The sequence below is a fragment of the Danio rerio genome, chromosome 19, assembly GCF_052040795.2.
Source record: "Danio rerio strain M-AB ecotype USA chromosome 19, GRCz13ab, whole genome shotgun sequence".
Lineage (NCBI taxonomy): Eukaryota > Metazoa > Chordata > Actinopteri > Cypriniformes > Danionidae > Danio > Danio rerio.
The window spans coordinates 29,516,774-29,540,913 of NC_141039.2; the positions used below are offsets into that span (position 1 = coordinate 29,516,774).

At 35.4% G+C, this 24,140-nt stretch overlaps 1 protein-coding gene across 3 annotated transcripts in view; it reads right to left on the reverse strand.

The window, feature by feature from the left end:
• vars2 (valyl-tRNA synthetase 2, mitochondrial) overlaps window positions 1–24,140 on the reverse strand; it is a 49,483-nt gene that overhangs the window by 16,274 nt on the left and 9,069 nt on the right. For all 3 annotated transcript variants that reach the window (XR_015515653.1, XM_087293827.1, NM_001130661.1), the window contains 17 exon segments: window positions 23,909–23,990; window positions 22,486–22,605; window positions 22,293–22,401; window positions 22,126–22,214; window positions 21,628–21,718; window positions 21,348–21,475; window positions 17,465–17,568; window positions 17,161–17,242; window positions 15,459–15,535; window positions 14,987–15,074; window positions 12,712–12,805; window positions 9,261–9,331; window positions 9,042–9,167; window positions 8,720–8,824; window positions 6,927–6,995; window positions 6,772–6,850; window positions 6,555–6,682 (listed from right to left, as the gene is read on the reverse strand). Coding sequence is in view for 2 of the 3 variants with exons in the window: in XM_087293827.1 (XP_087149953.1) it covers window positions 6,555–6,682; window positions 6,772–6,850; window positions 6,927–6,995; window positions 8,720–8,824; window positions 9,042–9,167; window positions 9,261–9,331; window positions 12,712–12,805; window positions 14,987–15,074; window positions 15,459–15,535; window positions 17,161–17,242; window positions 17,465–17,568; window positions 21,348–21,475; window positions 21,628–21,718; window positions 22,126–22,214; window positions 22,293–22,401; window positions 22,486–22,605; window positions 23,909–23,990 (1,642 nt within the window). In the remaining variant the exon portion in view is untranslated.

Here is a 24,140-nt window from a genome sequence, read left to right on the forward strand (position 1 = left end):
TTAATTATCACCCAATCCCCTGAGACCTTCGCTCATCTTCAGAGTCCAAATTAAGATATTTTAAATGAGTTTAGATCTTTCAGGAGTTTAGATCGACAAGACGGTGAGTATTTAATTAATTTAGCTGAAATAACCCTTTAAAGATTATTGTTATGTGTTTTTCAGTGTTGATATTTGAGAGTAAAGCCTAGTTTACACTACAGGATTTTAAGCCTAATTTGAGCCTGATTTTAAAGATAAGCAGCTCGCCAACAGATCAAGCTGTGATCGGGGAAAACTGCGGAAGCTCGGCGCTCATCGGTCATTATGTGTGAACTACTGAACAGCACATCAAAGAGGCTCGCTGATGTGTCGCTGACACCTCGCAGATGAAAATTCAATATCTAGCATGCTGAATATTCCAGACCAGTCGGCCAACTCGACCCCACAGATGTCGGGATTAGCTGCAGCCAATGAGAGAGCATATCAGCATGAGCTGAATCACCGTTGTGCTTAGAAGCTCAACAGAAATGTCTGTGATTGGCCAGAATGGGCATCAATGCACTCGTTTCACTCTGTATGTTCACAGGGACACCAGAATAAAAGTTTCATTGGCTGTGGTTTGGTAGCTTGACAGAGCTGTTGGGGAACCGGTTGTTGTCAGATCATGTAGTGTGTGACCCCCGCTTGAGGATCATTTACGTAGTGTCGCGTAATGTTGACACCACAGCGATTTAAAGACACAAAATCAAGTCATGTAGTGTGAACAGTATAGCGATCTGCTGATGTTTAAAGTCACGTAGTGTGAACTAGGCTTTACTGTGACTAATGGTCAGTATATAGGCTAGGGCTGTGCGATTAATTGAAATCGAATCAATTTGAAATGTTGCGATTAGCTAATCACTAGCGGCTGCGATTTGAAAGATATACGTATTATTCAATTTCTTCCACCCAGAGCAAACGCGTGACTGCCGTCTGTGTGTGACAGTCGTACTGGCCAATTGAGTGAGGACACATTCGTTCTGCTCAATCAGAATTGCGCAACGGGACAAAGTGGAATACCCACAATAGCACAAACAAACAGGAGAGCGCGGACGAGTGGGATAATGGCGTCTGCTGCTTCAGAAGCATTAACAGACAAATTAATATCAAAGAAAAACTGCACGTCAGTAATATGGGATAATGTGAATAGCTTCAAGTAATTTTACTAGTTTTGTGTTGTAGAATATTTATATGGTTTAATTAATTTGAATTAGATTTTAAATATTTTGTGTAAACATTCATTTACTCATTCATTCATTTTCCTTCAGTTTAGTCTCTATTTCAGAGGTCGCCACTGCAGAATGAACTGGCAACTATTCCAGCATATGTTTTACGCAGCAACCCAGTACTGGAAAACATCCATACACACTCATTCACTATGGCCAATTTAGTTCATCCAATTAACCTATAGCGCTTGTCTTTGGACTATGAGGGAACCAGAGCTCCACAAAGAAATGCCAACCGGGCCAGCTGGGACCAGCAGCTCAAGCTGTGAGGTGACAGTGCAAACTACTGAGCCACCGTGCAGCCCACAGTAAACATATAATAACTAAAATATTAATGCTAATTCAACAATTAATTAATCCCGATTAATTGAAAATTTTAACTCGATTACAATTAATAAACGATTTTTTTATTGATTTATTTTATGTTTTTGCCCTCACAGTTTACTGACAAGTTTTGTACAGTAATTATGCTCACATATTACAAGTGAGAGATTTTTGAATGAAGGGTGCATTACTTGACATTAAAATAATTGAAGGAAACACGCACTATATCTATGATTCTTTATTGAACATCAACACTGAACAACTGAAATTAAACACACATTGCCTAAAACATGGCTCTCCGCGCCATCCACCCTTGTAACCACCACCAAACCGACCAATTCCAAAGCTTGCGATACGAGTTGTTGTGACCTGTGTGCAATGGTGCGTGCGCTTGGCAGAAGTATAATATCTGAATAGTATAATAAGTATAAATCATAATATAATAAAAATAAATTAGACTTAACAGAGTGGGGTCACGTGACTCATTGAATTGAATTGAATTGAATTGAATTGAATAAATTGACCTGGAAAAATCAGATAGATTATAGATTCTGAATGTCTACTATATTAGATTTTGCTTTTTTTTTTGGATAGCTAGCCTACATTTTTTTAAAAGGGACACATTTCTGATAACTATATTCACACTGTATGCTTGCTGAATCAACACCAGGAAAATGTACTGATTCAGAAAAGATGGATGCATCTTCCCATTTCACCTCATATTTCTTCAAATATGCCTTCATTTCCCAAAAAAAACCCTGCATTTTGCCTGCACAAAATACAATGGTCACTTAAATTGCACCAGCACATGAACATATACAAATCACATCCATTTTATCCTTACATTTAAATGAAGCCTGTTCAAAAAGTATCTCAGTAAATCAGAATTCTTATTTAAATGTTTATGCTTCATATCTGATCTGTGTCACATAGGAAGAACAGTACGTACTTGACTAATGCAATGTAAGCGTGGCCTTAGTCCTGGTCATATTTATGACTGAACCTAAAAATAGAAACTACACAAAAGAAATAAACAAATAGATGTGTAAATAACCTGTTTAAGCTTAACCAAACCTGTTTACGTTTCTTTCTTCTGTTGAAAAAATTTGATAGAAGTCAATGGTTACCAGTTTCCAACATTCTTTAAAATATCTCTTTTGTATTTTGCAGTAGAAAGAAACTCCAATAAGTTTGGAACAAGCGGAGAGTGAGTTAATGATGACAGAATGTTCATTTTGGGGTGAATTATCCCTATAATGTGCACTATTATAGTCTGCCAGCAGATTCTGTGATTGACACGAGCACACTGTGAAATGAAGGGAGCTTCAACACGAAGAGAATAATCTCAGTGAAGAACTCTGACTTCACCCTTCAGATTGATTTTCTGCCATTTGCTGCTACAGAAAGAGTCATTCTGCACTGGCCTTGTTCTTCTTCTATTGTAATTTAGTCCCATTAAACTGAATAGCCAATGTGAGACAACACAAGCGCAGGTGCAGGACAAAATACAGGACAAGATAAAGTGTGTGTTTCGTTGCAAATGATGATGAACTGTTAGTGTAGAATGTGGGTCAAAGATAAAATGGGGGTTTCAAGCACCAATACAATAAAAGTGTAATACAGCTTTTCTGTTCTTTTATTATTTCCCACATGCATTAGATGAATGTGTCTAAACATATAATAATGATAATAATAATGACTTTGATTTATGATTCAGTTTTACAAAGACTCACATAAGATAACAACTAAATTGCCATTCAGTATGACAGTATGACATTGCTGTTTCAGTTTATATAAGAGCAATATGACATCAAACATCATTTGATGACATATTTACATGTTCCACACACAATGAGAAATACTGATTAGTGAAAGCCATTTTCCTTCTAACCATTATGCCTGTTTCACATCGCGAGTGCAAGCAGAGGGTAAGCAGAGCATGAGCAGCGTGCACAGGAGAGCAGAAGCAGTGCGCAGGCGTTTGCCTTTCACACCGACCATGTCTGCAGCGGGCAGCTCATCGGCAGCTGCTGCACAGATCAAACTATCTCTGTCTGTTCTATCTAGTAACCTATCTATCTACAAATACACTTTTTTTCCTTTTCATCTGCGCCAAAGCCCGCAGAAACTTCCACCTATGCTTTTTCCTTATCCTGCAAGTCTTTACTTCACAAATAATATATATCATAAAGAACCGTATGCTTCTCACGCTCTGAGGAGTGTCATTTGTGTCTTTTCAGGTGCACTCGGAAGACAATCGCCTGTGATATCATGTCATTAAAATATTTATACATGATATTTATACATGATCAAAGTAGTGTGCAACGTACTAAGCAAAACTAATACTAAAATTGTTTTAAATTTGGTTTTGTAGTTCGAGCCCAAATAAATATTTGTTGCTGTTTTTAATCATTTAAGTTCATTTGATTGACTATATAAAAATCTGTGGATATTATTAATACATTTATTGGGTAAAATTGCTACTTTTACTGTCATTCAATGTGTTTTGGTCATTATCAATGCACTGTCACTTTAATTGAGTGTGAGCAGTGCAGCAAAAATAGACCCAGCGCCGAAACTATCGCGGCACTGCTGCTTTAGCCTCGTGCTGACAAGCTGCTTTTGCGTGCAGTATGGAAGCTCTAATCTGTAAACATGGATGCCAAAAAAACGTGCGCTGCTCATGCTCTGCTCAAGCTTGTGGTGTGAAACAGGCTTTAGATTTTACACATTTGTAAGAAATTTTAAAAAATTAAAATATAACATATATAAAATAAACACTGTTTATTAAGCGTATGAATAAAATATGCATGTAAATATTACAATTTATATTATGTGTATTAAGAAGTACAAATCAGATTCAAGTTTGTTGTTTGATTTTTACAGTAATACATCGGTTATGCTGAACGATGAAACATTTTTTCACTTATTTTGATCATTTATTTTTTTAAACAATAATTTGACATTTTAAAGAAGACACTTGTATATAATATGTTTTTATTAGGGAAAAATACTTTTGTATATTCAATTTGATACAGACACCATCTCATAATAATTATAATAAATAAATAAATTATACTCAATATATGTGTGTGTGTATGTGTATATATTTACAGGGCTTATTTTGTGCCAGAGCACGCCGGATTCAGATTCAGCACCTCTGAAATCTGATCCGGCACCTCATTTTGCCGATCTCCCTCCTCAACCTCCCTTTTCCCCCCATCCGCTGTTCACTTTCGCTTTCTTCCGCGACTCCCCAACCCTCTTCACTGTCGTCCGCAACACCCCCACTCACTTTCGTCTGTGACACCCCTCCGCTATCCACCTTACCAACATAACAATATATATATATATATATATATATATATATATATATATATATATATATATATATATATATATATATATATATAAATATATTTATACAACTGTTTTGTCTGGTTCTTGAATCTGATTGGCTGATAGCCGTGTAATATTCTGCAATATCAGAACTTGTACAGCCTCTTCAATCTTGTGTATTACTCCACCCACATAGAGTGACAGCAGATCAATAAACTCACTACAGTTTGACAAATATTGCAGCTGTTGGACAACAATGTACTTTTGTGGCTTTTTAGGCAAGAATGTTTAGATTGTTGTTTAGATCGCAACTCTGCAGTTTATTTATAAGGATGTGCCTATTTTAAATATTTACAATTTCGGAGATACAGTATGTCAGCAGCTATCAGCTTGTCATTGACCAGAGCAAAGACTGTTGGCGTTGTTCATCCAAAAGATGGTAACAAAGACCAAATAAAAAGCCCTTAGAGGAGAAAAACTACAGCTGATCAAATCATTATAAAACTGGTATGTGACATTTTAAGTCGATCTCTTTCTTTTTTATGTTGTAGTGCTGTATTTATACCCTAGAAATTGTAGTGTATTGAGTGTGAGATAGGACTCACATATCTGGAACGTATGTATTTTGTGTTGGCCACTCTTTGTATAACCCTGAGTTTTCTTTTTGGTTGGCCATCTGTTTCCTGTTTTTGTTACTGCAAACTAGTTCAGTAAACAGAAAGAAAGAAGAAATGCCCGCATGTGTTAGCGTTTTACCCTAACTCAAATACAACAGTAATCTGGCAGTTATTGTGCTGTTTTGGCTTTTTCTGAGATAATTATTGTGATTTCCATACTGCAACAAAGAAATCTCAACAAAGAAAACTCTGTAGACTGATGGCATTTTTATGATCTTAAAATGTCAGCAAAATCACCTGTTTTGTCATCCCTTTTAACATTACACTAGAGAATCATTCTAATACTAGTTCTAAAGTGACGTTGGTGACGTCATCTACAAATGAGAAGAAATGGCGAAAGAAAGTAGTTGCTCATACAAAAGGATTTTTAGACTCTGTATTTGATTTTCTTTTTTATATACATGATTATGCCGTCAAACTGTTGTAAAAACGCAATTTCACAGCCACATCGCGCTGCTACTTGTGTGATTTTGCTCATATATACGTGCATGTACATTCATTTATTTATTTTTAATCCTTTGTTTATTTATTTTTACAGAGCACTTTTATTTAAGACATTAGTCAACTCAGTTCAATAAAAGTCAATTTCCCCCAAACTGTAACAATTTACTATAATTAAAATAATAAATAATAATTTATTAAACAAATCCACTGTTAAAAGTTGGCAAAGGATTAAATAACTGATAATGAAATATTTTTATTACGTTTTTTAAGTCCAAAAATAATAAAAGTCCAAAATAAACAGTTTAAATGCCACAGCTAAATCCTCAACAGCATAAAAAAGGATACTCATTTTGAGATTATTCTTTAACGGTGCTGATTTTCTTTAACAGATAGAGAATGAAGATTACTATATCATGTTGGCATTATGCAGATTAGCCCTATTACTGCACCTCCCAGTGAGCAGGAATCTGAATCTCAACAGGCTTGTTTTATTGCTTTAACAAATACATACTTGCTACCTCACCTCAGCTAATGGTGTTGGTAAACTTGCATCATTCAGTGTGGCGAGGGTGAAGCGAACCGTCTGCCACATCTTATTACAGAAATGTCTGCAGCTCAGCACATGGGACATGGACAGACTGATGTCCTCTCCTGACACAAAACAGCAGCAGACGGAGTGAAGAATTCTGGCTCGTCTGATCCTGAGGTTTGATTACGGGACAGTAATGAAGGCGACTTACCTTGAGCTCTATAAGAGCAAAGCGCAAACCTCAAAGCGTCTGTACCGCACTCGGGGATCCCTTTGGGGAAATCTTTCTTCTGCAGGAAGGACACAGAGAATGAGCTGAGTTTGTTCATTTGGGAATGACTGGAAGAGTGAAAAACTTGTACTGACCTGTGCTTCAATGGCAACAATGCTCTCTCTCGGGTCCAAGTTTCCTTCTTTAACTTTCTCTTGAAGTCTCTACAGGGATCAAATCAGAACATGACTGACAAGAAGACAGAGTTTCCTGTTTTAAATATAAAATTTTTTTTTCTAAATGAGAGGAGTCTGTTCTGGCCTGGGGCCTGATTAAAAGGACATCTGACTGATACTCTCTGCCAGCTGGGAAATTCTTGTTATAATCATTACTGAGTTTGAGTTATTACATTTATTAATAAACTGAGGATTTAGCGTTTGTAACTTAGGAACAAAGTAAAAAAAAATGTACAAGTGTTAAAGACAAAGCAGTGAAAATAAATGTTATCTGAAACCTTATTAATTATAAGTGTTATATTTCAGCATCATTTCAATTAAACTAAATATTTTTTTAAAAATATATAACAAATAGAACAGCATGTAGGATTTTAACAACATCTAAAAACAGAAATTCATGAAATATAATGAACTTTTTTTGCCAAACAAATTGGAGGTTTAGGGCTTTTAGCATTTGTCTTTTAGCTAGAGGGATTTTATGTACACTCACTGCTGGCCACTTTATTAGGTACACCTTACTAGTACCGGGTTGGACCCCTTTTTTGCCTTCAGCACTGCCTTAATCCTTAGTGGCAAAAATTCAACAAGGTACTGGAAATATTCCTTAGACATTTTGGTCAATATTGACATGATAGCATCACGCAGTTGCTGCAGTTTGATTAGCTGCACATCCATGATGTTAATACTCAGATAGGCTGTGTTACTAATGGGCCCAAAGAGAGCCAAGAAAATATCCCCCACACCATAACACCACCACCACCACCCTGAACCATTACAAGAAGGGATGGATCCATGCTTTCATGTTGTTGACACCAAATTCTGACTGACCATCTAAATGTTGCAGTGGAAATAGAGACTCATCAGACCAGGCAACATTTCTTGAATCTTCTATTGTCCAATTTTTTGAGCCTGTGTGAATCGTAGCCTCAGTTTTCTGTTCTTAGCTGACAGGAGTGGCACCCCGTGTGGTGTTCTGCTGCTGTAGTCAACTTGCCTCAAGGTTCGACATGTTGTGCATTCAGAAATGCTCTTCTGCATACCTCAGTTTTAACAAGTGGTTATTTGAGTTACTGTTGCCTTTCTATCAGTCTGGTCATTCTTCTCTGACCTCTGGCATCAACAAGGCATTTGTGCCCACAGAACTGCCACTCAATGGACATGTTCTCTTTTTTTAACCATTAAACCCTAGAGATAGTGGTGCATGAAAATTCCAGTTGATTAGCAGTTTCTGAAATACTCAGACCAGCCCGTCTGGCATCAATAATCATGCCACGTTTAAAGACATTTAAATCACCTTTCTTCGCCATTCTGATGTCCGGTTTGAACTGCAGCAGATTGTCTTGACATGCCTTAATGCATTGAGAAATTTGCGTTAATGAGCAGTTGAATAGGTGTACCTAATAAAGTGGCCAGTGAATGTATATTGCACATATTTTTTGCCTAGTCAAGTGTTTTGTTTATTGTTGTCTTCATGCTTTATGCTTTCTGCAATGCGTTTAGTTAGACATGAGACATGCATTACAAAAATACGGTGAAATATGAGGACATAAAAAAAGGCATAAAATTTCAGAAAAGTAAAACTGTACACAGTTTCCAGTATGGGGTGCGGTAATAATAAAAAAAAAACTTTGTACATTCTAAAAACAATAGAAAACTATTGAATGTCCCCACAATTCACAAAAACCAACCTCTCTATGTGTGTGTGTGTTTACCTCCAAAGACACCCCTGAGATGACATCAAGAGGATCGATGACATTTCCTAAAGATTTACTCATCTTCCGCCCGTATTTATCCCTCACCAGAGAGTGAAAGAGCACCTGTTTGACACAGTGATGAGGGGGAGAGAGGAAAAGAGCAATAAAAGAGTCAGAGCTGCAAATAACACAGGCAAAAAAAAAAGACGGTAACATTTCTCGGTGACATTTTGGATACTTTTGGTATATGACGCACATTGCAATAAAAAATTTCAATTCCTGCCAACCTTCTAATATGGCATTTAGAGTTATGAGCTGGGCAATAAGCCACCAACGCAACCTGTTTAAAGGGCAGCTGTCCTGTCAACTCTGTGCCCAGCATCACCATCCTGGCCACCCAGAAAAAGATGAGGTCGCTGCCTGTTTCCAGGATGGAATTGGGGTAGAATTGTGTCAGGTCTTTAGTCTGAGTAGAAAGAGAGATCAAAGCATGTTCATCTCGACGTATTTGATACACATATATGAGTTCATGGTGTTGAAAAAAAAATGATTGAAGAACCTGCTGAGGCCAGCCGAGCATGGCAAATGGGAAGAGACCAGAAGAGAACCAAGTGTCCAGCACATCTGGGTCTAAAATAAACAGACATCTATATTATTTCTGAGCATGTGATCAGTTTGATCACTGTTGGCAGTCCTGTGTGACTTAAATCATATAATGAATGACTATGGTATTTTACTTTCAGAAATATCTTTCTGATATTTAATGAGGGCGACACGGTGACTCAGTGGTTAGCACTGTCACATCACAGCAACAAGGTTGCTGGTTTGAATTCCTTCGAGTTGAGTCAGTTGGCAATTCTGTATGGAGTTTGCATGTTCTCCCTGTGTTGGTTTGGGTGTCTACCAGGTGGTCCGGTTTTCTCCACAGTCCAAAGACATGTGGTATAGGTGAATTGAATAAACTAAATTGGCTGTAGCGAATGAGTGTGAATAAATGTTGAATAGAACGCTGGAAGGGCATCCACTGCATTAAACATTCGCCAGGTGAGTTGACGGTTCATTCCGCTGTGGCGAATAAAGGGACTAAGCTGAAGAAAAAAGAATAAATTAATATTTAAAGATATTACATGGGATTTCTTAGTGCTGGAAAGTGACTACTGTAAGTATTTTACTTTGCTTTTTAAGTATTTTTACTCAGTTTTGGGATTAAATAAAAAATGAAATAAATTAATTACTAAGTGCAAATTAAAATTGCTTTGAAATTGCTAAGATTGTATTTAACTGCATGTTGGAGAAATAATTTAGCTACTCAATAAGGAATTTGATCTCCTGAATTAAAACTATTTAAATCCCTGTAAACCTCAAGCATTGACAACAGATTTCACTCAAACATGGCTTTTGAGCTTTATTAAAAAGTCAAACTTAAACATTTTAAATAACAAACGTAACATTCTTTAGTTAATAAATATAGTTACTCTGCCAAAAAAAGGAAAATATTATACTACAGGAATCAAAACCTGTAAAGTAATGACATCATATTTAACATATAACATTCATTCATTCATTTTCTTTTCGGCTTAGCCCCTTTATTAATATGAGGTCGCCACAGCGGAATGAACCGCCAACTTATCCAGTACATATTTTACGCAGTGGATGCCCTTCCAGCCGCAACCCATTACTGGGAAACACTCATACACTCTCATTCACACATATACACTACGGACAATTTAGCTTACCCAATTCATCTATAGCGCATGTCTTTGGACTGTGGGGGAAAACTGAGCACCTGGAGGAAACCCACGCAAACGCGGGGAGAACGTGCAAACTCCACACAGAAATGCAAACTAACCCAGCCGAGGTTCGAATCAGCGACCTTCTTGCTATGAGGCGACAGCACTACCTACTGCGCCACGGCGTTGCCCTTTGACTCAAACTATCTAAAAATATAAATTAAATTAAATACAGCATAAATATAAATACTTATATACAAACTCATTTATGATTTTATTTCGTTATTTCTTAAACAGTCAACTGTCTTAATGATTAACTTACTTTAGTTTAAAAATAGAATTAGTCTATTTTTTATGCATTTGTTTTAAATATATTTGCATATCTGTATTGATTTATATAGAAAATTTGAATTTATTAACAGTATTTAAAGGTGTAGTCCAGATTGTATTTTTAAGGTTTGGTTGTGTTTAAGATGCAAAGCAATGTGTGCTCATGCTTCATTTGTAGAAAATCACATTATTTTTCATATACCTTACTTGAATTATATACTGCTACTCTCCTAAAAAGAACACGACTATCATATTTCCTAGTTCCTCTGTAAAGCCCGCCCTCAAGAGATTGATCAGCTAACATAGGAAAAGCATCACACCCCTACAAGCATGTGCTTTTGCGCTGTGTAAACACTGTCAGTCAGAGTAGCTGTTAGCCATATCAGTTTGTGCCTGAATCAGACAGAAAATGAAGAGGACACAGCTAAACCTCATACTTGCTCTCTAAAATAAAACCTGACAAGTGTCTTTCATATATATTCGGAATAAGCATGTGTATGTAATATGAAACCTTTTGTGAGTTCGTAACTTGAGATGTAGAACACATGGAAAGTGACTGCATAGAGAAACACTGCAGCCCTGGTGAAGATTGTGAGTGTTTACAGCGATTTGACAGATAAATATGAATTTGTAGCTAAATTTTAAACTGTGCCAAACAGCATTTTCTGTTGTTTACATTCTTGTTTACGCCCTTGCTACTACATACTGTTAACGCTAGAAACTTACTTACAGACAAATACTTACAGATTGTGGCTCACAATCCACAGCTTCAGCTATTATTGTTTGAGAAGATTTTAGCCGAATCAAGCACTGAACTGGAAGAGATTCTGGAAGTTCTCCTTTGTCAAATGCTAGAGCTATATATTTTTTTTATAATTCTAACAAAATTAAAATTAAACTGTAAGCACATCCTACTTTGTGTCACGTCCTTTGGAAACCCAAAAACAGAAACAGAACAAGCTCTGTGAAAATAGCAGCGTTTGGAGGGCATTTAAGCTTTATTTGCTATAACATTACAGTGCCTCTGGCCACGACCCTTTGCTGCACGGGGTGTATGCGTGTGGTGAATCTGTATAACCTGAAGTGTTTGTGATGTCACTAGTCCAGATGTTTTTTTTTGTAGTCCCCAAACTTCATTCGCGGTATGCTTTGCTAAGCTCTGTAAAAGCCAATGTACCTCTATGAATTGTATTTTGAGCCTATTACATTTAGAGATGTTGTTAATGTCCAAACAGCAACATTACACATCAACTAAAGTTTAAAATATGATATCGTAGTGGACCACCCCTTTAAGGCAAGCATAGTATAAGTAACAGTGAATAAAAATGAATAATAATCCACTACCTAACTTTTTAAATGGAAAAGTAATTTAATTACAGTAAACTAATTACTTTGTGATTAATTACTCCCAACACTGTCTGTACTTTATGTCAGCATTTTAATGTGAGTAACATTTACATCACTACAGCTAAAATAATGTATTATTGAGGTTCAAAATAGTTATTATAGTATTTTTTTATATTTGTATATTGTATTATACAATATACTTATATATTTGTGCATTATATATTGTATTTTTTATATATTTGTATTATAATTATTAATGTAATCTTTACTGTGAATTGTTTGTGAAATAAACCTGCTGTAAAAGGTGTTTACGCTCACTGTATGTTTCAATGTGGACATGTTTTTACATGTGTATAACCAAACGCAGAGAGTAGGTTTATTTATAAAACAAAAATAATTTTTAACTACACAAATTAATGCAATTTTCCTACTGCTACAGCGCATAAAAGATATAAAGCCAGAGCAGTTATTTAACTTCTTCTTAATAAAATCTAAACACAGTTTGCCTAGCTACATTTATCATTGTATGTTTATATTCTTCAGCACACATAATAATAATCATAAAGACAAAAGTGTAGATTAAGTGAACTCAATGATGCTCACCCTGTGTGAGTGTGATGGCCTCAGGATTCACTCCAAACTTTATAGTGGCACGCTGTTGAGCCTCTGCAGCACTTCTGCCCCAAACCCAATGCTCCTGCTCATGACACAGTGAAGAACAGTCATAAAAAACAGGTAGAGGGCAGATCAAATCAGGGCAGATGTCAGATTATATTTTCACAAAGATTTCTATATAAAATTTAAAATGATATCATCATCATAGGTATGCACAAAAGGCCTTCATATCGGTATTGGACAACAAACGCAGATTTTTGAAGTTGTCAGCATTATGCAACAAGAAAATAAACAGCTGATAAAAAAAAATCATGGATTATTTCCACTTTACATGTGCTGCTTGGGGTTTTCATTTGTGCCTTTGGAAGAGTTTATTCTAAAAATAAGACAAAATATCAGCAGTATGGGAGTTTTCATTGAGCAAAAAACAAAAAGTGGATGTCATAAATACAATCTGTAAACGATTTTAAGAAAATGCAGCTGTCCACTGTATTTATTTACCTTTTTTAGTAAAATTCTCAGAAAAATCTATTTCAAGATTTGTATTTGTTGGCCTACACATCGGTTATCCAGATATCAGTTATCGTTATTGACCTAAGATTCAATATATTCAAGTTTTAATTCACTTTTATGTTGTAGAAAATACAATAAATGTCATTATCATATAGTGATGCACAATATATCGGCCACTATATCAATATGGGCCAATAAATGCAGACTTTTTTAATTTTGTCAGTATTGGGTCATGAAACTGATAAATTATGAATTATTTACACTTCTGAAGTGTGATGCTGGGTTTCTTTACAGGTGCCTTTGAAAGGCTTTATGCTAGAAATAAGACAAAATATCGGCAGTATGGGAGTATTTCATTGAGGGAAAAAAAACCCAGGATGTCATTAAATACAATCTGTAAAGGATTAAGAAATTGCAGGTTATTTATTTAGCCTTTTTAGTAAACAGGCTCGGAAAAATTTATTTCAAGATTTGTATTTTTTGGCCTTTATATCGGCCTAAAGATATAAGGAGTTATCGGTTATCGTTATTGACCTAAGATTCAATATAATCAAGTTTTGATTCACTCACTTTTATGTTGGTAGAAAATACAATTAATGTCATCATCATAGTAATGCACAATGTATCAGCCACAAGATTTGTATTTGTCTGCCTAGATATCAGTTATCGGCTACGATATATAAGGAATTATCGGTTATCAATATCGACCAAAGATTCAGTATGATAAAGTTTTAAAGTTCGCTAACACTCATATTATAGAAAATACAATAAATGTCATTATCATATAGTGATGCGCAATATATCGGCCACTATATCAATATGGGCCAATAAATGCAGACGTTTAATTTTGTCAGTATTGGGTCATGAAACAAAAATTATGGGCTGATAAATTATAAACTATTAACACTTCTGATGTGTGATGCTGGGTTTCTTTACAGGTGCCTTTGAAATGCTTTATGCATGAAATACGACAAAATATCGGTAGTATGGGAGTATTTTATTGAGGAAAAAAAAAAACAGGATGTCATAAATACAATCTGAAGAGGATTTTAAGAAATTGCAGGTTATTTATTTAGCCTTTTTAGTAAACAGGCTCAGAAAAATTTATTTCAAGATTTGTATTTGTTGGCCTTTATATCGGCTATCGGCTTCCAGATATAAGGAGTTATCGGTTATCGTTATTGACCTAAGATTCAATATGATCAAGTTTTGATTCGCTCCCTTTTATGTTGGTAGAAAATACAATTGATGTCATCATCATAGTGATGCACAATATATTGGCCACTATATCAGTATTGGGCGATAAATGCAGACTTTTAATGTTGCCAGTAAAGGGTCATAAGATAAAAAAATAAAAATGTAGCTGATAAATTATTGATTATTTACACAATAAATGTGCTCTTTATACTGGTGCCTTTGGAAAAATGTATGCTTCAAGTAATATCGTCAGAGTTTTTCATTGACCATAAAAGAGGACTTCATAAATGTAGTATGGAAATGATTATAAGAAAATGTATATTCACACTGTGTGTTTTTTTACTCTTTTTGTAATCAGGTTTAGAAAAATGTCAAGATTTCTATTTGTCAGCCTATATATCTGTTAGTGCCTTCTAGATATTAGGAGTTATTATCAGTCCTTGCTATTGACTAACATGATAACTTCTATGTGATTAAGTCTCAATTCCCAAAAAAAATATGTTGTGGAAAGTACATTAAATGTCATCTTTGGGTAATAGATTTTATACCCCACCTCTTCTGTGTTCATCGAGTTTTGCAGTGTCACTCTATAGGCTGGTATCTGATGACCCCACCAAAGCTGTCTGGAAACACACCAGTCACTGCAAGGTGAAGATAAACATGTCACAGAAACTTAATAAAGCATGAACCCGAAAGAATATTAACAGAAAAGATGAAGGGACAGGCATGGGCATAACACTTATTATACAGTGCTTCTTTTGCTTTAAATAGATAGCACACCCAAAATTGAAAACCTATTTGAGATTCTTATTCTGCTGAACACAAAATCATTTTTTTTTAACAATTCTGGTAGCTGGTACCCACTGACTTCCATAGTCATTTTATTTTTCTACTATGGAGATTGATAGGTGCAAGCAACCAGCATTCTTTAAAATATCTTCTTTTGTGTTCAACAGAACAAAGAAACTCACAAAACCACATGAGGGAGAATACATGAGTTAATTATTGTAAATTAATAGGCTAACCTGATGTTGGACAACCAGCTCTTCCACATTTTTGAATAAAACTGAGGAATAATCTGCAGATCTCCTTCTTCCACTGCCTAAACAGAGCATTTGCATGACATGTCAACGATGTTTGAGCTAACCAAATCTTTAAAAAGAAATGTCTAATTTCCTAAGCAAATTAGAAGGGTCACAGTATTACTGACTAGTTACAGGAATTTGTTTTCCAGTAAAGCTCTTGATGAGCCACACATTTGATCGCTTGAGGGAATATTGACAGGAAGAGTTAATAACCTACAAGTACGTCAATACAACAAGGACATGTAAACAAATCTAACATTATGCAAACTGAACTGGTTACAGGAAATGTACTTGACTGTGTGATATAAACTTTCATTTATTAGGTTAATAAATTAATTATTTTATGCTCATCAGGCCTGCATTTATTTAATACAACAGTTAATTACACATTAGATTTTGATTAATAATTTGCTGCTCATAAATATTTAAAATTATTATTATTTCAAACTAATTATACATACATACACTCACATATAATAAAAATAATATATAATAATAACAATAATAAATTATATATATATTTGTGTGTGTGTGTGTGTGTGTGTGTGTGTGTGTGTGTGTGTGTGTGTGTATATACTGTTGAAGTCAGAATTATTAGCCCCTTGTTTATTTTTTTCCCCCCAATTTCTGTTTAACGGAGAGAAGATTTTCTCAACACATTTCTAAACATAAAAGTTTTGATAACTCATTTCTAATATCTGATTTATTTTATCTTTGCCAAGACTACAGTAAATAATATTTTACTAGATATTTTTCAAGACACATACATGTGCCATATATGCCAGAACACACAAAGAGGCAGTTTTAAATATTTAATACATGGAAAGAATTACTTGAATATAAAAAGTAATAACTATGCCTGTCTATGCAATACAGTGGAATACTGCTACCACCCAGTTGTATTAGTTTTCTACCATCTGAATTTCGCAGAATGAATCAACACTCATCAGACCAGGCAATGTTTTTCCAAGCCTCTACTGTCCAATTTTGGTGATCCTGTGCGTATTGTAGCCTCAGTTTTTTGTTCTTAGATTTCAGGGCTGGAACCCGATGTGAACTTCTGCTGTCTCAAGGTTCGATGTGTTGTGCATTCAGAGATGCTCTTCTGCATAGTTCGGTTGTATTTAGTGGTTATTTGAGTTACTGTTGCCTTTCTATCAGCTTGAACCAGTCTGGCCATTCTCCTCTGACCTCTGGCATCAACAAAGCATTTGCGTTCACATTACTGTCGCTCACTGGATATTTTCCCCTTTCCTGACCATTCAAGAGATGCTTGAGTGTAAAAAATCACAGTAAATCGCTAGTTTCTGAAATACTCAGACCAGCCAGTCTGGCACCAACAATCATAAAGTCACTTAATTCATCTTTTTCCCCCATTCTGATGCTTGGTTTGAACTGCAGCAAATCGTCTGGACCATATCTACATACCTAAATGCAATGAGTTGCTGCTATGTGATTGGCTGATTAGATATTTGCGTTAACGAGCAGTCGGACAGGTATATGTATATAATTTCTTTTTCATCTTACTGACCCCAAAGCATCATGCATATTTTTAACTTTTAATTAAAAAGATCTTGCGTCGTTTAGTTCATCAGTGCAATTTAATCTGACGCAACTGCACATATAAATCCCACTCGCTCACCTGAACTGCTTTTTTGGCCATTTCCTGACAGCGCACAAACCACTGTTTCTTCAGCAAGGGTTCGATGACATCTCCAGAACGGCTATGTGGGAGGAATACAATCAAGACAGGACACAAGGTCAAATACTTCTGCTGTTTTTTTTTTTTTTGCCAAACCTGACAAAAATATTTTAAATGAACGGCCTGTCAAAATAGTACACAAAAATGTGGTGAAACATAGCCAGATAATTCAGTAGCCAGAAAAACTTTCAGAAATGGGAGGATGAGGTAAGATTTACAGGTTGTGGGCTCATGTGTGGCTTACCTGCAGATTGGTAATGACATTGGATGATCCTTCTTTCCTCTGAAAAGCTTCCTCTCCATCAGAGCAGAGATTACTCGTTCTCTGGCATCAAAACGCTTAACACCCTGAAAAACAGAAACAGACATTAAATACATTTGCATTCATAGAAACAGCACTGTAAATATGGAGATACAGCAAGTCTAGAGCTGTCATGATCATTCACTAAAATTAAAGATGACTTGAATAACCCTTAAAGACATTTTTTTCCAATCACACTGTCCCATTTTTAAACCCAGTTCATTGCAATATGCTTCATATTGTTATGGAATTAGTCAATTAAAAGTGGGTTAAACTACAGTTATGTTGTATGCTTTAATTTAAGTTAAGCATTGACCAATCAGATGCTGTTATACATGGCATTAGATCTGTGTTGTTTATGTTTTAGTTAGTATGCCTACAGGCTCTATTTTGGATGTTCCAGCCAAATTCAACAGTATATTATATTATATTATATTATATTATATTATATTATATTATATTATATTATATTATATTATATTATATTATATTATTACTTTTATGCAACATTTTAAGCCACAGAGACCTAAACATGGACATTAATAATAGATTCTCTCTTTTTTTGCATTTTGAGCATTTAAAAGTCATTGGGAAGACTTTTGTTAACAAAGACATTCAGACCAGGAGAGTATTAAATATACTTTAACTTGTGATCTGGATGCATTGATTTTAGAGCCATTTTGTTCTCTCAATTTTATTTATACCCGTCTGATATTCCTACAGCTCACTGCCTGTAAACCTGCTCCATACTGCTAATGCATATTTAGAGGCCTATAATACAGATCTTTGACCTTTATAAAAGGCAACAGACCTTCGATATGTTCATCTCTGAGTCCTCTGACACCCTGTAAAGTTTGACGACCCTGACATATTCCTACGCCTCACTGACCCCTGTAAAATGTACTGAAAACACACATTCAGATGCCTGCAGCTACTTTGACCTTTAAAAAAGCAATCTAGAAGACTGAAATAAATGTTCCTCTCATAGCCTTTAAGCTGAATGGATTTCACAGTGTAAATATTTCAGATCAATGTTGAGCAATAAAGGACCATTCACAATAAAGATTAATATAACTGTAAAGATTTATAAATCATTCAGATTCTGTGAGAATGAGGAGGTGTATAATAATATGACTATAAGAATAACCACAAAGAGAAAATGTATAGTTGTAATAATTAGTGGTGTAACAGATCACCAATCTCACGGTTCGGATCACACTACGGTTTTTGATTCATGGATGGGACCATTTTTCGGATCAGCAAAAAAGGGAGGAGACAAATGTCATTTGCTTTTCTATTTAAACTAAAGTATTACTGCAAAAATTATTGGTTTTAACAAACAGAACTTAGAACCTGTAATTTTAATGAAAAATAAAAATGAAGAAAGAAGCAGCTAATAAAAGGAAAATATTCAATATGAAAAATGATCTTTGCTACTGTTCCGGTTATTGCTGAATATAGAAATCTACATCTTATACAACATATCATATTTATTTTCAATTAGCGATTCACAAATTCACACATAAAACTTCATGTTTGATTATAGGTGCATCATTTTTGAAAACTTATTTAGAGACATAATTTTGATATTTGTTCACGCCACCCATTGTGAGTCACCAGCATCATGTTCCATTAAACAGTGATTTTAATCTTTACCATAAACATCGGTGTTTAGATCTGAATTATAAACTGTTCTCCCAGTACTTCTGTGTTATTTAATTGTTAGTAACTAACTGAAGGTTTAAATGCAATGCTCTGAAGGATTAATAAACATTTGCAAACCATTATCATTTATCAATCATGGGTTTAAACTGAGATCACGATATTTTATTGTTTAATAGTTCAGCTTTTCACTGAGTGTATTAATGCAGGCTAAACAAGCAGTGACAGAAAACACCTTTTATTAGCAGCCTACGAAAACATTTAGGTAAGTCCCACCACAGCGTTTTCTGCCATCATTATATTTTACAGGGAAGCCAAAATGCTTTTATATACGATTTGAATGACGCGGGAGGTGATCTCTCTGCGATCGTTATAAGTGTTAGATTGACCCACAAATTCACAAAAAGTTATTAATCCGCAGGTCACGTGCGTTTCGAACTGTGCGTTATGATCCGTAGGGATCACAGATCAAGTGTGATCCGTTACACAACTAGTAATAATCAATTTAAGAATTTTAGTTTTCAGCCATTGGACAAAAAAAACATTTTTCAACAACTAATTAATCTGATGAAAGAGAGTGATTAGACAGACAGACAGACGGACAGACAGACAGACAGACATACGGATGGATGGACGGACGGACAGACAGACTTTGGGACAGACTTTTAATAAAAAAAGTTTAAGAAAAATGGCTAATTCCCTTCAAAACCCAGGTGAGCAAAATAAGTATATTTTCTACACCACTAAAGACTTATTTCTCATTATCTAGTTAATAACAAAATATATACTACGTGTCCTCGTGTTGTTTCCAAGTCACTTCTCGCGTGTGTTTAGTTGTGAGACAAAGTTTACGGACCGAGACAAAGTTGTCTGGGATTCTTCCAATAGTAAGGTCAAGCAGTATGTGTAAACAACATCAACTAAACGCTACCCCAGATAGTCATGCAGTGATGCAGTGTGAAAACATCCGTGACGTGACTACTTTGAAAATCATGGACTCTGAACTTGGCATAAGAGGCATTTTAAAATATGATGCACAAATTAGGGTTCATACACATTTTTACTACAAAAATTCCAAGACTTTTAAAGGACTTTCGAGTCAATTTTCATGACATAATGTTTCATGTACTGTCTATATATATGTGGTAAATCATTAAAAAAAACAATGAACGTATACATTTATTACAGCATATCATAAAACATGCAACAATCGCATTAGTTTTAATTTATTTTTCTATCTATGTAAAATAGATGAGTACACAGCACTAATTATGTGAGAGCATATTTTTGACCAAGAAAAGAAGTAAAAACAATTAACCTCCATTGCAGTATACAGATATTTGTTAAACTAATTTTAGATGATAACAGTTTGTTAAACCAGTAATAGTAGGTAAAACTTCTCACACTGCACAAAGCGATCACACTGCACTTTTTGCTCCATAGACTTCCGTTCATAGGCATGCAAATGCGGTAGACCAAAAACGCAAGCATGTGCGACAAGTTTCGCATTTCACTGCATTTAAAAATTTAAGCTTGGTGAATTCTTACCTACGAAATCACATCAGGTAATTGCGTGAGACCAATAAAAGATAATTTAAAATAAGACATTTCAAATTTGTAGCAATCGCTCACTTTTATTAATGTCTAATCATATTGTTTAACCTCACCCCTTTTTGCAGCACCGTACAACAGAATTTCACAAGCTCAAGCTGGAGTGTGACCGCAGCTTAAGTCGCTTTGGACAAAAAACGTCAGCTAAATGACTAATATAAATGTAATTTACAGTGTTGTCTCCATACATTTTCAGTTTTTCCCAGAGATAGTATTAGTACTATTTTGAATCTGCTGCTATGCTGTTGCATAGAAGTTTGTAGCTCCGACCTCTTTGACAGTCACCAAAACGGCACAATTTAGATCAAAACCTAAAAGGTGCAGTTTCAAAGAGTTATAAAAAAATATCTGTAGGGCATTTTGAGCTGAAACTTCACATACACACTCTAGGGACATCGGAAACGTATTTTAGATCTTGTAAAAAGGCCATAATAGGTCCCCTTTAAAAGTGTATTTTAGCCATTACAAAAAAATGCCTCTGTACTCAAATTGTGGGGAATTGAATACTTTTTCAATCACTAAACTAAACTCAAATGTCAATCAATCTCTGTACCTCTAGCCATTGGCCACAAACTGATGTCATGGTTCCGTTTCCTCCAATCACAGTGAGGCGAGGGAGCGAATGCTTCTGAGAGAGTAGGAAGTCAGTGTGGTCATGAGCTGGAGTCAGTTTAACAGCACCTGTAAAGGTAAGGGTGAAAGTCTGGAGATTAATAAATAAGCTGTCAAATTAATAAAACATTGCTTACATTGTGTGGCCAACTTTGATCCAACTCATATATGGTCCCTACAATTTTAATCCAAAGTGAAACGTCCTTAAATTGGGAAGCTACCTGTGCCAAATGTCATATCCACCGTAGTGTCAGTCACAATGGGTAATAACCGCTCAGTGAAAGGATGCCTGCAGCGTTTGCCATGAAGATGCTGACAAGAAGTGAATAAATAGAATGGCAAAAAATGTTGAAGCGATGATGAGAAACTAAAAAATTCACATTAGCAGAGAAAATTAGCATACTATAGACCACGAGTTCTCAAACTTGGTCCTGGAGGGCTGGTGTCCTGCAAATGTTCGCTCCAACTTGCCTCAACATACCTGCAAGGATGTTAGAAAGCCTAGTAAGAGTAAATTTGCTAGCCCAGGTGTCTCTGATAGGGTTTGGAACTAAACTTTGCTGGACACCGGCCCTCTAGGACCAAGTTTGGAAACCCCTGCTATTGACATAATGCAGACTAAAATTAATCAAGTGTGACATGAGGAGCAAACAATGTCCCATTCAAACACAAAATAGACAACAAACACTCTATTTTAAAAACCAAAATAAGCATTTTACTTTATATCGAGGGTCATCAGGATGAACAGCAATGGCCACATCTCCCAGCATTGTCTCTGGACGAGTGGTTGAAACTGCAACTTCTCCCTCTAGAACAAAAATAAATCCCACATTTGAATCGAAGGAGTACAATAATAGCCTATGAGACGGAGCAAACCTCCACGCACCCTGTCCCTCCAAAGGATATGCAAATGTAACCATTGTCCCGAATTCCACTTTCTGCTCATAGCCGGGAACAGACAGAAGAGTCCTGCCGGGAAGCTCCTTTGAGTCCACCTTTACGTGTTAAATGGTGCGTTAGTTTATGAGACATGTGAGGTGTTGCTAGTGTTGATAAAATAAAGTTGTTCAGCGATGCACCTCTATATCTGAGATAGCAGACTCTAATGTACAGCTCCAGTTGATCAGACCTTCAGCACGATAGATGAGTCCAGAATCACACAGCCTGACAAACGCCTCCGTCACAGCACTGCTGAAAGCCTACAAAGAAAACAAAATATTGACATAAAAACTTATTTAACTTAACTCTTTGCACATTTTAATTGTTTTTTAATGACTTCAGAGTCAAGAAAGAAATGTTGAAAAATAAAGTTGATTCTGGTTTATTCGTCACAATAAAAATACTTTCAAAAGATAATTTCACTAAATGTTGACTTGAGGTGCACTTAAAATATTATGGGCTCTATTTTGACGGTCCATGTGCAAAGTGCAAAGCGCAGGGCGCAAACGCTTTCAGAGCGTGTCAGAATCCACTTTTGCTAATTTAAGGACGGGAAAATCCGCTTTGCGCCGTGGCGCATGATCTAAAAGGGTTGAGATTATTTTCTTAATGGGTTATAGGTGTGTTTTGAGAATAAACCATCAGAGTCTCATCTCCCATTCCCTTTAAGAGCCAGTTGCGCCGAACCATAAACACATTTGCTATTTACATGACAACTTTGTAAATGGAAAAACTGAGCATTTCACTAGCAAGAAAACAGTTAAACAGAGCATCTGCAGCGCGAGAATGAGAGATAAGGCATCTCATAATCTACTTTCACTTTTCGCTCTCGTGGATAGGGAAATCTTGTTCGCACAGACATCACTTGGTCTATAAATAATTAATTTTGTTTATTAAGCGCAAAGATTTCTTTTAAAACTATTTCAAAATTCAGTTCTAATTTCCAGCAAACAAATAAATGAACAATAATAACGAAGTGTGGTCAAAAACCTGATTTATTTCCTAAAACACATGCTGTGGCCCATATGGTCTAAAACCTGCAGGTGGGCAAATCTAAGTTTGTTTTTAATAAAACAAATATAAATATGGATATAATAAATAATACTGCAAATAATAATAACATTATACAAAAACAAATTGTTATGAATTAACTGAAAAAGCCTCCCGAGATGAAGAAGGCATGAAGGCAGTGGTTTTTCATATTTATGTAGGCTACAAAATAATGTTTTGTAATATTTATATCCTTTATATTTATATCCTTTATATTTATATCCTATATATATATATATATATATATATATATATATATATATATATATATATATATATATATATATATATCCTTAATATTGTAATTATTTTTTATATGTAAAGATATTTGCGTATTGCTCTACATCTTGTGTGTATTAAGCAGTGTATAAGCGAGGCGCATACTCCGCGCTGGACAATAGACCGGCTTTGTGCTGGTCTATTGAAAAATCTTTCCATTTTTCACTGGCTCTCGCTTCCCAACTAAGCTACCTAAGAGTAGCAAACTCTTGTTCACGGAGTCCTGGGACTTACCGGGTCCATGGTAAAACAGGCTCTGCTCCAGTCAAGAGATGCACCCAGTTTTCTCAGCTGGTGATAAATCTCATCCCCTTTTCTAAAAATAGACAAGTTAATATAAAAACAAAACCAGCTGTGATAGACTTTCTTTCCAATTGTGACACATTTTATTTTGATAAAAAAAATTAGAAGGGAACTGAAAAAAAAAAGTTAATAATGATGATGACATAAATTAATTACAATTCAA